The sequence below is a fragment of the Muntiacus reevesi genome, chromosome 4 (assembly GCF_963930625.1).
Source record: "Muntiacus reevesi chromosome 4, mMunRee1.1, whole genome shotgun sequence".
In the NCBI taxonomy this organism is placed as follows: Eukaryota; Metazoa; Chordata; class Mammalia; order Artiodactyla; family Cervidae; genus Muntiacus; species Muntiacus reevesi.
The window spans coordinates 120,437,191-120,453,646 of NC_089252.1; the positions used below are offsets into that span (position 1 = coordinate 120,437,191).

Consider the following 16,456-nt stretch of genomic DNA (forward strand, 5'->3'; position numbering starts at 1 on the left):
AACTTCTTGAGAGGACTCAGAAGGGAGAGATTTTATCTGGATGTGTGTGTTAGTATACTCAGTACCAACTTATTGCAATGACTTATCATCCAGCAATTTGTACTTGTTTGTACTTCAGCATTTAAAGTTGTCCTATTGGATTAGGTTTTCTGAGAAGAAAAATTATGATTTGTGAGATATTTACTGTTTACTTGGGACGAGAGCCAAAGAAGGAAGCGAGAGCCCCTTGAGCCCACACTGCAGGTCACAGCCTGTGCAAGGAGGGAAGGGACAGAGAAGCATTGCTTTGAAAGAGCTGCGTACTGCAGCTCAATTGCAAGAAACATTCATCCAGGACAACGGGGAGTCTGTGAGCCAGAGTTTTCCCCTGGAGGAGTCCCCGTCTCTCTGGAACGTTCCCAATTTAGCTCCGCAGTCATGCTCAGTCATAGGGCTTGGAATGAGTTGTGAAAAGTGCAGCCTTCCCAGGGGCAGAAGAAAAGGGGCAACAGAAGGAAATCGAAGCAGTGCATTTTCATAGCTTCCTTATCCACACACAGCACCCAATACAAATATCACTCTTTTCAACTTTGCTGGCCGTTTGTTCTTATTGAACCTGCCCCAAACTAACTTTATGTCTCCTAGTTCATCAATATGTTTTATTGTGCTAGCCAGTTTATGTCTTTTATGCCATCTCCCATCCTGGGTATATTGGTCAGCTCCTTCAACTAGGTCTTTTCAATTAGGTTTCCCTTCATCCTCTTCTGGGAATGCTTATTGATTCAAAACTCTGAGTGATTCTAAGAATTTCTGTTCTTTTTCTAAGTTCCTACTATACCCAGTGTTTCTGAAGAGTATAATATGACTATTTTGATTTGGAATCACAAGAAAGTCATCCAAATTGGTTAAGATTACTGATTTTAGAGGTAGGTATGATTGGGTTTCTGATTCTGGCTTGATTACTTACTACCTGTGTTAATTTGATCATGTTACACACATCCATCACATCTCAATTTTACGACCTGACACATAAAAATAGTAGCATTTTCCTTACAATACCATGAATATGGCATATTGTTCTTGTTCAGTTGCCCAGTCATGTCTGACTCTTTGTGATCCCACGGACTGCAGCATGCCAGGCCTCCCTCACCATCTCCCGGAGTTTTCCCCCAGTTCATGTTCATTGCATCAGTGATGCCATCCAGTCGTCTCATTCTCTGATGTTCTCTTCTCCTGCCCTCAATCTTTCCCAGCATCAAGGACTTTTCCAATGGGTCATCTGTTCACATCAGGTGGCCAGAATACTGGAGCTTCAGCATCAGTCCTTCCAGTGAAAATTTGGGGTTGATCTCCCTTAAGACTGATTTGATTTCCTTGTTATCCAAGGGACTTTCAGAAGTCTTCTCCAGCGCCACAGTTAGAAAGCATCTATTCTTTGACCCTCTTTATGGTCCAGTTCTCACAACCGTACATGACCATTGGGAAGACCATAGCCATATACTTTGTTGCCAGAGTAATGTCTCTGCTTTTTAACACACTGTCTAGGTTTGTCATCACTTTCCTGCCAAGAAGCAATCATCTTCTGATTTCATGGCTTCAGTCATCATCTGCAGTAATTTTTGGAGCCCAAGAAGATGATACCTGTCTCTACTTCCACCACCTTTTCCCTTTTCCCCTTCTATTTGCCATGCAGTAATGGGCATCTGCCATGATCTTAGTTTTTTTTTTTTTTATATTTAGTCTTAAGCTGGCTCTTTCACTATATATAATAGTTGCTTAATGAATGACAGGTACGTTATTACCAATTTGAACTAGAACTTATGACTTTTCTATACATTTCCACATTGTTTCACTCCCTCTTATCTTCTCACTGGAGTTACTTCAAACCTAGTTCTACTCTTTCCAATCATATATTCTTGGGACCACACCTCCTACATGACTGAGAAGTGATAGGCCATGGATCATTCAGCATTATTAAGAACCTGCAATGTGCCAGGAACTGTGTTTTGCAATGAATCTATTGTGTGAATCAGACTGTCTCCACCTGGATGAAACTGAGCCTGTTTCCTCCACTGCAGTGTCTCATGCTTCAAAATGTTTAGTTTATTTTTACTTCCCTTATCTGTTGTAGGCTTGTCTCAGTGGCAGCTTGCCCTTCTTCTTTTCTAAGACTAATCTAACTTTTCTTACTTAGCTATACTAGAATTTTGCTCCAGCATTCATCCCTTCACCTACTGTCTCCAGTATCCATCTCTCCTAGATTGTCTTTTTCTATGCATAAAAATTCCTCCCATATTTTTAAAAATAAAAGCACAAACAAGTCTCACATGAACTTGCTTATTGCTTTCTCTTCTCTTCCTCTTTATCCATTGTTCTGCAATATGGCTTTTATATGAAGTCTATTTAAATAGCACTCTGTAACTGTGGCCTACTTTGGCCTTCTTGTAGCTATATGTTTTTTTCATTTAAAACTGAAGCACTTATTCATCAAACAAGTTTTCTATGATACTACCTATACCCAGTTATTGTTCTGTTTTTTATCACAGTGTTTCATCCTTAGGTCTTCATTTCGTTTTTGTTTTTTTTTTTTTCCCACTGATTTTCTCAGATATTTATTGAGTTCCTATTCTAGGCACTCAAGTGCAGGTCATACAGAATCTGTAAATGCTGTTTTAGAGTTTTGCCAAGAGAACACACTGGTCATAGCAAACACCCTCTTCCAACAACACAAGAAAAGACTCTATACATGGAAATCACCAGATGATCCATACTGAAATCAGATTGATTATATTCTTTGTAGCCAAAGATGGAAAAGCTCTATACAGTCAGCAAAAAAAAAAAAAAAAAAAAAAAAGACTGGGAGCTGACTGTGGCTCAGATCATGAGCTCCTTACTACAAAATTCAGACTTAAATTGAAAAAAGTAGGGAAAACCATTCAGGTATGATCTAAATAAAATCCCTTATGATTATACAGTGGAAGTGACAAATAGATTCAAGGGATTAGGCCTGACAGATAGACTACTTGAAGAACTATGGATGGAGGTTCATGACATTGTACAGGAGGCAGTGATCAAAAGCATTCCCACCCCTCCCCCCAAATGCAAAAAGGTTAAATGGCTACTGAGGAGGCCTTACAAATAGCTGAGAAAAGAAGAGAAGTGAAAGACAAAGGAGAAAAGGAAAGATATACCCATCTGAATGCAGAGTTCCAAAGAATAGCAAGGAGAGATAAGAAAGCCTTCCTCGGTGATCAGTGCAAAGAAATAGAGGGAAACAATAGAATGGGAAAGACAAGAGATCTCTGCAAGAAAATCAGAGATACCAAGGGAATATTTCATGCAAAGATGGGCACAATAAATGACAGAAATGGTATGGACCTAACAGAAGCAGAAGATATAAGAAGAGGTGACAAGAATACACAGAAGAACTATACAATAAAGATCTTCATGATCCAGATAATCATGATGGTGTGATCACGTACCTAGAGCCAGACATCCTGGAATGTGAAGTCAAGTGGGCCTTAGGAAGCATCACTATGAACAAAGCTAGTGGAGGTGATGGAATTCCAGCTGAGCTATTTCAAATCCTGAATGATGATGCTGTGAAAGTGCTGCACTTTCAATATGCCAGCAAATTTGGAAAACTCAGCAGTGGCCACAGGACTGGAAAAGGTCAGCTTTCATTCCAATCCCAATGAAAGGCAATGCCAAATAATATTCAGACTACCATACAATTGCTCTCATCTCACATGCTAGCAAAATAATGCTAAAAATTCTCTAAGCCTGGCTTCAACAGTACATGAACTGTGAACTTCCAGATGTTCAAGCTGGATTTGGAAAAGGCAGAGGATCCAGTGATCAAATTGCCAACATCTGTTGGATCACCGAAAAAGCAAGAGAGTTCCAAAAAAAACATCTACTTCTGCTTTATTGACTATGTCAAAGCCTTTGGCTTTGTGAATCACAACAAACTGTGGAAAATTGTTAAAGTGATGGGAATACTGACCATCTTACCAGCCTCCTGAGAAATTTGTATGTAAGTCAAGAAGCAATAGTTAGAAATGGACATGGAACAACAGACTGCTTCCAAATCTGGAAAGGGGCACGTCAAGGCTGTATAATGTCACCCTGCTTATTTAACTTACATGCAGAATACATCATGCAAAATGTTGGGCTGGATGAAGCACAGGCTGGAATCAAGATTGCCGGGAGAAATATCAATAACCTCAGAAATGCAGGTGACACTACCCCTATGACAGAAAGCGAAGAGGGACTAAGGAGCTTCTTGATGAAAGTGAAAGAGGGGAGTGAAAAAGTTGACTTAAAACTCAACATTCAAAAACCTAAGATAATGGCATCTGGTCCCATCACTTCATGGCAAATAGATGGGGAAACAATGGAAACAGTGAGATATTTTATTTTTGGGGGCTCCAAAATCACTGCAGATGGTGACTGCAGCCATGAAATTAAAAGATACTTGCTCCTTGGAAGAAAAGCTATGACCAGCCTAGACAGCATATTAAAAAGCAGCGCCATTACTTTGCCAATAAAGGTCCATCTGGTCAAAGCTATGGTTTTTCCAGTGGTCATGTATGGATGTGAGAGTTGGACTATAAAGAAAGCTGAGTACTGAAGAATTGATGCTTTTGAGCTGTGGTGCTGGAGAAAACTCTTGAGAGTCCCTTGGACAGCAAGGAGATCCCACCAGTACATCCTAAAGGAAATCAATCCTAAATATTCATTGGAAGGACTGATGCTGAAGCTGAAACTCCAATACTTTGGATCACTACTGGTTGAAAGAACTGACTCATTGGAAAAGACCCTGATACTAGAAAAGGTTGAAGACAGGAGGAGAAGGGGACAACAGAGGATGAGATGGTTGGATGGCATCATGGACTCAATGGACATGAGTTTATGGACATAAGCTCTGGGAGTTGATGATGGACAGGGAGGCCTGGCCATGGGGCATTGCAGTCCATGGGGTCACAGAGTCAGACACTACTGAATGACTGAACTGGACTAGACTGAACTGACCTCCTTCACTAAAACTCCAGCACATATCTGTTGGCCATCTCATTTCCTACAAATGCTTGTTTATATCCTCAATCATAATCTTTCACTTAATTTCCTTCCTATGGTCACATTTTCCTTCTGTTTTTCTGTGTCCCTACGTGGTCTTCAAAATGCCACCTGTTTCAAATGTATGTGGCCATATTCATCTAATACTTTTTTTAAATGTCCCATGTCTGCTAATATCATCTTGATCATCTGAAAGATAATTTAAGGCTTTAAGATTAAAGTGAGTTTTGTTCTATTCTTCAAACCAGTGTTTTTGCTTCTGATCATTTTACTTCCTCCATGAAGTATTTTATATGAGTTTTGGTTTTTAAAACCATCTTTCCGAAAACCCTTCCCAATCCTCTTTTTTTATTGCTGTTCAGTCACTAAGTTAGGTCCAGCACTTTGTGACCCCATGGAATGTAGCCCACCAGGCTCCTGTGTCCACTTTCTTCCAGAGTTTGTGCAAATCCATGGCCCCTGAGTCAGTGATGCTATCTAACCATCTCATCCTTTGCCTCCCCCTTCTCCTTTTGCCTTCATTTTCCAAGCCTCAGGGTCTTTTCCAATGAGTTGGCTCTTTGCATCAGGTAGCCAAAGTATTAGAGCTTCAGCTTCAACATCACTTGTTCCAATGAACATTCAAGAATGATTTCCTTTATAATAGACTGGCTTGATCTCCTTCCAGTTCAAGGGACTCTCAAGCATCCTCTCAGCACCATAATTTGAAAGCATCAATTCTTTGGTGCCCAACCCTCTTTATGGTCCAATTCTCGTATCTGTACATGACTACTGGAAAAACCATAGCTTTGACTAGATGGACCTTTGCCAGAAAAGCAAAATCTCTGCTTTTTAATATGTTGTCAAAGCTTTCCTTCCAAGGAGCAAGCATCTTTAAATTTCATGACTGCAGTCACCACGTGCAGTGATTTTAGAGCCCAAGAAAATAAAATCTATAACTGCTTCCACTTTTCCCCCTTCTATTTGCCCTATCCTCTAACAAAGTTCAAATGTATTAGTCCTGGTATTCAATTTTTCTAACAACCTCTTCAATTTTATATTCCACTGAATCTCTGTCAGTTAATTGTAAGCCCTTTTTCTTTCAGTATTAGCTTCCCCACTTGTGCTTTTCACTTTTGCACCTGCATGATATCACACAAAGGTTGTTCCACCCATACCTTGAACACTTGTTTACCTTTGCTCATGGAATCCTATCTGTCCTTCAAAGCCCAACAGAAGCGACCCTTCTTTAGATCCTCTTTACCCTTCATCTCTTCAGATAAAATCAGTTCAGTTCAGTTCAGTCGCTCAGTCGTGTCCGACTCTTTGAGACCCCATGAATTGCAGCACGCCAGGCCTCCCTGTCCATCACCAACTCCCAGAGTCTACCCAAACCCATGTCCATTGAGTCGGTGATGCCATCCAACCATCTCTTCCTCTGTTGTCCCCTTCTCCTCCTGGCCTCAATCTTTCCCAGCATCAGGGTCTTTCAAATGAGTCAACTTTTTGCATCAGGTGGTCAAAGTATTGGAGTTTCAGCTTCAGCATTCGTCCTTCCAGTGAACACCCAGGACTGATCTCCTTTAGGATGGACTGGTTGGATCTTCCTGCAGTCCAAGGGACTCTCAAGAGTCTTCTCCAACACCACAGTTCAAAAGCACCTCCCCCTATTCCGAAGCACAGTAAGGTATTTTATTTCTTTTGTCTTTCATTTTATATTATGTTATATCTTTGCTTGAGTTTAGAGACTTGTATCATTACTATTTATGCTTCATAGGATTCTGAAAGTGTGAAAGTGTTAGTTGCTAAGTCTTGTCCAACTCTTTGTGACCCCATGGACTGTAGCCCACTAGTCCATGGAATTCTCTAGGCAAGAATACTGGAGTGGGTTGCTATTTCCTTCGCCAGGGCATCTTCCCAACCCAAGGATTAATGCATTGCATCAACAGGTCTCCTGCATTGCAGGCAGATTCTTTTCTTTTTTTTTTAGTTTTTAAAGCTTTATTTAAAAAAAATTGTAAGTTTTTGTTTTATATTATCGACAAAGTTTTTCCCTTAACTTAAAAGTTGAACCACTGCAGACAGTGATTACTTCATCAAACTTGATTTATAAATAATAATACATCAGTTTGATGGTAAGAATTTACTGAACCTTTGTCAAGTTTAGTAAAAGGACTTTCCAAGCCTTGATTTTTTTTTTTTTTTTTTAGCAGTAATAGCAGCAAGAATCACTCTTGTTACTTCTTTTGCTAGCTGATGCGTTCATGACTTTCAAGGGTCATTAAAAAATAAATAGCTTCCAGTTTCAGCAAGCAGAGCTGGGGTACTTGTGGGACTAGGAAACAGCATATGGAATATGGAACAGCCCACTAATGCCTCCTAAATGCCTCCACTCGGTCCAGATATCTTCCACTGCAAGTGAACTGTTAGCATTCCTATTGGATGTTACAAGAAATCAACATATATTTTTTTCAAAACAAAATAATGAAATTCTAGTTTTCTGTGCTTCCAGTTGGTAGAAGCAGTAGAAGGGAGGGAATTTGGCCTTTGGGCTCCTCTAGGGCAGCCTTACCACCGCTGTTGGTGGTGGGTTTGTACCGAGGTGCATGGGCCATGTGGGGTGGATGGGTGCAGGCCGGTGGAACTCGAGAAGGGGGAATGGTGAAGACGGTCTGCTGCGCTGCTGGGAAACTTGTGTGGAGACTGCGGACTGTAGGCAGGGGTCATGGAAGGTGGGGTTGGCGCGAGCGTGGTAAATGGCAGACTGCAGGCAGATTCTTTGCCATCTGAGCCACCAGCAAAACCTTACAGGATTCTGAGCATACAGTTTTCCTCAATAAGCATATGTTAAAGAATAAATGAGTTGAGAAGATCGTCCCCTCTTTAACAGAAAGTGATGTCATGCAGTCGTGTCCGACTCTCTGACCCAATGGACTGTAGCCTACCAGGCTCCTCCGTTCATGGGATTACTTCTCCAGAGGACTTTCCCGACCCAGGGATTGAGCCTGGGTCTCCTGATTGCAGGCAGTTTCTTTACCATCTGAGCTGCCAGGGAAGCTCTTCAAAAGTGATTACTTATCATTGAAGCACACCAATAAGATAAATAAGCTAAAGTAATAAACTGTCTCTCCTGCCTGAGTAGTCTTCTAGAAGGCAAAGTAATTGCTATATGTGCAACTAACTTCTCTTTCTCTCTCATCCAGTTATTGTGGTGAGGAAGCACCTTTCTCAGCCAGGCAAATGGAACAGGGGCACCAAGTCATACACACTCCTTCCTCTGGAGATGTTTACTGTCGTTGAGACTGCCATGCATGCAAATGCTTGCATGTAAATAAAGGAAATTTTAGCTAGGAACTTATATGAGAAAGATCCTACAAATAGAAAAATCACTAAATGAGTAATAGGTTTATAAGCATACTTTTGTAGAATTTTCTTTGTGAAAGTGTTAGCTGCTCAGTTGTATCTGACTCTTTGCGACCCCGTGAACTGTAGCCCATTTCTGTCCATGGAGTTCTCCAGGCAAGAGTACTGGAGTGGGTGGCCATTCTCTTCTCCAGAGGACCTTCCCCCCCCAATGGATAGAACCTGCATCTCTGGCATTGCAGACAGATGCTTCATTGTCGCCAGGGAAGCCCAGAATATTCTTTATAAAACCTTAAAAAAAATCACTTAGTAGTTTTTACCCTATCATCTCCCTGAAATTTAGTATAGCAAATATAGTGATGTTTTCTTGATTAAATCTCAGAATTATACAAATATTGTAGAAATAGTATGTTTATTTCCCATAAAAGCTACTTAGGCTGTGTAACATCCAGTTTCTTTGATTGGGGCTGGAATTTTGAATCGCAAGTGAGTATAAATTATAATATTGCAAATTATATTGGTGAAAAAATATTTTAAAGACCCAGTGAAAGGGGATTTATTGTTTTCTTTTTGAACAAGGGTTTACAGTGAGGTTTGTCTGCATTAAGAAGTGTAATCTTTGTTATAACCCATATAGTAGGTGCTCAGCATATGTTGGCTGCATGATGGCAGTTGAAGAACCCATCTGCCTATGAAGTTCTATGAAATAGTGATTTTTAAAATTGAGTTTTGGAAAGAGAAGTCTAGTTAAATATAGAAGAATGCATGCATGCTACTCTGGAAAACTTAAAATATTCAAATTGGCAGACAAACATTTTTGAAAAGTTAATTAAAGTATACAATATAATCATAAGAGAGAGTCCCATAGTATATAACTTTAAAATATTAAATATATTCCTAGGTTTTCTTTCCTGTTAGCATTCTGCTCCAGCTCAACCCAGACAGGAAAACAGGTACATTCTTTATGATTAGAAAGGACTCTTTTGTCATTAGCCCATGCCAGATTGATAGTTTTTATAGCCTGACAAGAGACCAAGTCTTCATTACCTAGAGGGAAACACTTAAATCATCCAAAGATGGCTGTTTTGTCCTGGGGAAGGTTTTCCGATGACTGCTCGGGATTCTGCTTACTCCCCAGGTGGCAAGGGTTAGTTTTTCTGCAGAACTGACAATGTCCACCTTCGGGGTGGGTAGATTAGATTGGGAATGTATAGGAGGGGAGCTTGTCAAGGAAATTCAAGGAGCAGAATTGATAAGTTATAAAGGGAATTCTAACCTGGTCCCCAGACTGAATCATAGATACTTACACTTTATGGACTTATACAACTGTGCAGAAGATACAGAGTAAGAAGCAGAAGAAAGAGCACACAGTAGAAGCTGTGGAAGGAAAATATACCAGAAGAGGCATACAACTCTACGACTTGTCCAGGGAGTCCATCATTTGTTGAGTTGTGAATAAAATACCAATATGGGGAGCAACTCTGATGATGACTGAATTTTTTGGAGACTTTTCTCTAATGCTGATTCATAGAGCCTGAGTTCTCTTCTGCATTAAAATTCTGGAATTACAGGGAGCAGTTCTGGTAACAATGGAAATTCATTATTGTGTCTCTATACTCGGTTGCTGCCACCCAGCACCAGGCTGGATGAGTCTATACGAGGTTCTTATGATTCTTTTATAAAAAAAGAGATACCTGGTAAGAAATTAACTTGTTGGGTATGAATTTAAAGTGAGTATGAAGTTAGAAATGTAGTTATAAAGGGATTTATTTCCCTTAAAACCAGGCTATCTTTTTTTTTTTAAAGATTTTTAAAAGTTTGTTTATTTTTAATTGAAGGACAATTGCCTTACAGAATTGTGTTGTTTCCTATCATTTATTTTTAAACTTTTGCTGCTTTTAATTCACTGCTTCATAGTTAAAACAGTTTGGTGCAGATTGAAATATCTTCTTGAAGGCTTATTTATATTTTGCATACAGATTTGTGATAATCTAGGCTTAACCATTGATTCTTGAAATTATTCATAGTGATTACCTGTCAGGCTTTTCACACTGATATTGTTCTACAGTGTAAGAAGCGTTAGTCGCTCAGTCGTGCCTGACTCTTTGAGACCCCATGGACTGCAGCCCACCAGCCTACTCTGTCCATGAGATTTTCCAGGCAAGGATACTGGAGTGGGTTGCTATTTCCTTCTCCAGGGGATCTTCCCGACCCAGGGATCAAACCCGGGTCTCCTACACTGCAGGCAGATTCTTTACCTACTGAGCTACAAGGGAAGCCCCTTACAATGTAATAACCATTTTCAAAATGAGATAGACTCTTACATTAGTATTTTCTTCTATTACTCTAAATATTTATCAGCCTCGTATATGTTCTACTTGTATATGGATTTATAAAAGACTCTAAAAGGAAGAAAACACAGGAAATAAATATAATTACCTTGATATAATACTGACAGCTAACACTTCTATCATGGTTACTAATTTTTAAACCCAGTTTGAATTGCCTTACATTCAATAATGTATTTAAATTTCAGAAAACCATATAAATTGGGACTATTATTGCCTGTACTTTTAAAGTGAGAAAAGGGAGGAACTGAGGGTTAAATAGTTTAGCTGAGTAAACATGGAGGTAATGCCAGAACCAGAATTTGAATCCAAGTAATCTGATTTCCTGGAACTTCCTACTCTCCACTTCTATAACTAAATGATTCTTGATTGAGCCAGAGATAGAGTATGTAGCTATGTTACTTCAAAGCTATATTTCAGTAGGATTATTTATAACATGGATGTACCTCCTTTACTAGATTATGAACCTGTGAGTACAAGAACCTTGTTTTATTAACTTTGTCATCTATGGTGCTCAGTAAAATTTCTAGTATTCCTGAATTACAACTTATTATTGCTCTGAGATATTTTATCCAAGAGACTTCTACTTCAAAATCATCAGTTTTAGATCCACAAAACTTTTAGATTGAACAAAAAATGCAATTGTAACCTATAAGTGAAGTATTGTGTTCATAATTCTCTTATTTCTTAACTATTTTTAAGAATAAAATAGCATGAATGAAGACTCCTTTTGACTGATATAGAATAATTTTAGAATCACGTTACTTGGTTGAAACTTTTTCCTTTTCTTTTTTAAAATTACTCTTTCTTACAGGGTGCTGCTTTAATTAGAATGCTGGCTAATTTTATGGGCCATTCAGTATTTCAAAGGGGTTTGCAAGTAAGTAAAATGTTTTCTATTTTTTTTTTACATTTTTCCTTATTCTTGTGTTTATTTTAAAGACATTTCCCAACTTGGGAAATCGCTTATACAAAATTGCTGAATTTTATGGGAAACTATAAGGTAAGTAAGGTAAGCAGTGCCTTACCATATGAAAAATGAAAATGGTAGATAAGACTCTGGATTAACCCACAAAACTCAAAAGGTTATATCATTTAGAATCTCTTTAATATGCATTTTAAAATTGAAGTAATTTTCAAATATAGCAGATCCTAAATAGTCTATATACGATTTCACAAAAGTCTATTTCCGTTTTCTTCCATTTAAAAGTTTATATAAAATGAAAGCAAATTATGTTAGCCTTTTTGGAATTATGCACTGTTTGAGAAATTCTTAACACTTTTTCAGACACGTGCCTTTTATGTTGTTCGCTGTTTTAATGTTGATATACAGAGATTGTTATTTGTTCCAAATATATTAAAGTGTTTTTTTAAAATTAGGAAATACAGTACTTTAAATAAAGAAGAAAAAAAGAAACAATTTTATTATAATACATTTACAGTATGAAACATGGAATCTAGGAGTAGATTCTTAGAAAAGGAAGATTCTTAAATTCTTGAAAGCAAACACAAATATGGAAAAATAGAATTTTTATTCCATTGAATCTGTTGGAGTAAATCATGTTCCTAGCAGCTGTGATTGATGAATTATTTATGATGCATTCTGCTACTTAGAAGTGTCCTTTAAAGTAAATTGATGTTCACCTGAAATACAATTATGCTAAGACAGAGAGAGCAATCAATCTTATCTTTCTCAGTAAGCTTTTCATTTTGAAATTTAAATAAACTACATATGGGATCAGGTCATGTTTTAGTAGTCTAATTCTATCTTTACCCAAAATAAACTAAACAATAAAATACAAAACAAGAGTTAAATATCTTATGACAAAGCTCTAAATACTTAACACAAGAGAAAAAATATATATAAATTCCTTGAAGAATAATTTTCCTTAGAGAATATTTTTACCAAATTGTTCCAGCTGGGGTTGGAATTATTTTAATCAGCTCTTTCCATTAGGGCCACCTTTGGAATCGCTGAATTCTGTTGACTCTGTTTGCTAAGTGCTAAAGTCTCTATTCTGATCACATAGTTAAGAAAATCTCTTTTTTTTTTCCCTCTGTGAGTGACCTCCATGAATATCAACTATATGGAGAAATGTCCTTCCTTATCCCCACTCCTTTGTTTTCCCACTGAAGTTGTAGCATGACAGTACAATTCCAGAAAATAGCTAAGCTTTCCTAAGAGCTCCACAGATTGAATTTAATTTCCTGGTAGCAAGTCGATGTGAAATCACTTTTTGTATACAATTTTTATTTAATTTTTTTCTTCTCATTTGTGTGTTTAGATTTGCTTGGAAGATTGAATAACTATACTTATGTTATCTGGGAACGATGTTTTTTCAATGTTTTTCCTTTTCTTATGTTACTTTCTGTGGTGTGCAAAATAGATCAACTTTTAATACACCCTCTTCTGCTGACCCGGTCGGTTCAGGTTTGTCTGTAACGGACTCTACCCTCCAACTCCCATGATATTAAACTTTCATTTGAAGCCTGTATTAATGTGTGCCGTTATGCACTGGTACTTGATTTGGTTAATTCTCAACTCAGGGACTCTGTTTGTCAACATTGCATTTCGTTTGCCTGTGACATCTCATTGATCAGATAGATCTTTATCCTTCAGTACTTTCCTTGCCGCTTTATTTATACTCATCACTCAAACTGATTTAGTGTATCATCAGCAGTTTGGATTAGTTTACAGTAGATTCGTGTGTCTAGGTGATAAATTATCATCTCTTGTGCATGAAGATGCATGGGATATGGCTTGAAAATGACCTCCTGAACAGACACTTCATGTCATGGTGCTGAGTGGTCACAGAGTTGATATTAATATATTTCCCATCCACAAGCCTCTGGGGAATCTTGGTTTACATGTTGCTGAAAGAGCTAATCTAGACTGTCAGTGCTTATCTCTGCTGGAAAATCTATTAATTGTTTTTATATTAACAATGGTTAGCTATGTTGACAAGTGGAAGTTTATATTTGCACATAGACCCAGGGTTAGATTTACAAATGTAGGCATCCTAAATTGCAAATAGTATTTTTTTCATATATTCTCCCCCTATTCCACCATCCCTCTCTTTCTTTCTTCTTCCCTCACTCCATATTTCCTTTCTTTTTTTTTCTTTTTGTTTTCTTTTAGTCCTTGGACCTTAGCCCTGATGTTCCACACCTGAACAATACTATAATGGTGGTTTCTTCTGAAACTTGGTTTCTCTTGAATCTTTTAGTCCTTGTGATCCATCTTAAGCTCTTTTGGGAACAAGGAAAATGTATTTTACAAATACATTCACAAATAAATAAAACAATATATTTATACAATATAAATTTAAAATATAAAAAAACATAACATATTAATAAAGTACAAATGTAATGTTATATAATAAATATAATAAAAATAGTATAAAGGTAGATGAGTTAACATGTTTATATTTAACTTAGCAAGTATCTGTGTATTGATTCAGTTACATATTTCTTAACTTTCATAATATTTTGTATTGGACAACATATTTTGTTTCAACTTATACATACATCCCTCAGTAGAAGAGGACTCCAGAGACTTTTTGAGAAAAGTTAGTTTCTAGTATCCATGTAATCCATTCAATCAGCTATCTGAATGTCTGGTAAATGGTTTCATACTGAATATTCACAACTTTCCTTGGTCTGATCTTCTTGATTTTTTGCTCCAGTTCCCTTATTTCTTGAATGTTGTGTGATGCTTAAATGGTTCAGTTTTGCATAATTTTTAAAAAATAAGTTGCCTTCACACTTCTTTTAGTATGTAATAGACAGAACACACATTCTGTCTGTTTAGATTGTAATAGATGGCATAGCTCTTCTCAGGTGACTCATTGGATAAAGAATCCATGTACAGTGCAGGAGACCACCTGCGATGTAGGAGACTGCCTGCAATGCAGGAGACCCAGGTTCCATCCCTGGGTCAGGAAGGTCCCCTGAACAAGGAAATGGCAACCCATTCCAGTATTCTTGCCTGGGAAATCCTATGGACAGGTGAGCCTGGCAGGCTACAGTCCGTTAGAGTCGGACATGACTGAAGCGACTGAGCCCCATTAATAAGTCAGTTTCCATTTTGTTTTGATGGTTAAATTGAAAGTGAAATAGAGCAAATGAAGTGTGAACCTTTGTGGATTATGTATGCCACTTATAAATAATACATTTTTTTAAACACAGAAATATTTGTATTTTTGCAAGTTCTGTTTAGCTACTGTTCTTCCATAGTCTATTACCCAAAACAATTACTGGAATATTTTGGGACATAAGAGGCAATGGAATAAGTAGGAAGAAACATTATTCTTTTTTTAAACTCTTTCTTTTGTGTTGGGGGTATAACTGACTCACAGCGTGAGAGTTTCAGGTGAACAGCGGAGGGACTCAACCACACATACACATGTATCCTTTCTCCCCCAAACTCCCCTCCCACCCAGCCTTCCAAATAATGCTGAGCAGAGCTCCATGTGCTATACAGTAAGTCCTGGTTGGTTATCCATTTTAAATATAGTAGTGTGTACATGTCCATCCCAAACTTCCTAACTATCCCTTCCCCCCATGATTCCCCCCTGACAACCATTATTCTTGTTCCTAATTAATGATGGGCTTTCTCTTAGTCACTAAGTCCTTCCTGGCCTCTGACTTCATAGTTATAAAATGCAAGAGTAGAATTAAAAATTGGATTTTTTCATCTTATTAATGCATTTTACTAGTTAGACAATTTGGATTTGATACTTTAATTTGGGACAACTGTTTCAAATTAATGGGAGAATTTAACTAGCATTCCTGAATCTTCAGTTAATCATCTGCATAGTGAGACTATATGGCTTTGACCCTGTTGGGAGAGTAGAGGATAGAAGTCAGGAAAAGCACTCCTAGATGTCAGAAAATCAAGAAATTTCGGTATCACAGAGAAAACACCCATACATTCAGTGTAGTTCTAGTCAGGCTTTGGGAGAGCGTGGGATCAGATGTGTTTGTTCAGTTCATCATTTTAATCCAGAAGTTCTTGGAATCTTTCTTCGGTTGACTTCAGTGGCACTGTGTTCTGAGTTAACCTCATGCTTGACCTCTACTACTGCAAGAATTGCTGAATCTTTCTGAAATTTTCACATCTTTAAGTTTGTAGGTTTCTTATAGTTTAAGTACATATAGTAACTTTTACCCATGTGTACAATGTTTGTACATATGATCAATAAATTGGGATCTACTTCTTTTACCTTGTTTTTATAATTTAAACTTCCACAGCTCAAATCCTCATTCTTATCTAAGTACTCTAGACTTATTTTTAAAGTAAATCATTCAGAGAAGGATTCTTTTAGATAGAATTGTTTCACATGACTTTGACCTTTCTTAGTTGATTTTTACTTGTTTTCATCTCCCTAGTTACATTTTTTATAATTTTTCTTTGAGTTTTTAGAAATAAAAGAATAAAGGTATAATTTTAATTTGACATCCTCAGATAACATTGACTCAGTAGCTATTAAAAATAATTAGTACATACTACTATTGTTTTTTCTTTTCAAACAAAACAATATCATTTTAATGATTTGAGCCTGGCAGTACCGTTCTTTATGTTGTTAAGAGGCAACACCAGGGAACTAAAATTATAAAGAAAGATCATTGTTAAACATGATATAAACTCACTTCGAAATCTGTCACAGTGAGTCACCTCCCTGCTCATCCAATGAAGGTAATTCAAT

The 16,456-nt window shown here is 37.5% G+C and overlaps 1 protein-coding gene across 1 annotated transcript in view; it reads left to right on the forward strand.

The window, feature by feature from the left end:
- TRHDE (thyrotropin releasing hormone degrading enzyme) overlaps positions 1–16,456 on the forward strand; it is a 418,175-nt gene that overhangs the window by 287,182 nt on the left and 114,537 nt on the right. Inside the window, exon 7 of the mRNA XM_065934092.1 lies at positions 11,563–11,628. Within this exon, the coding sequence (XP_065790164.1) occupies positions 11,563–11,628 (66 nt within the window). The remainder of the gene's footprint in view (positions 1–11,562; positions 11,629–16,456) is intronic.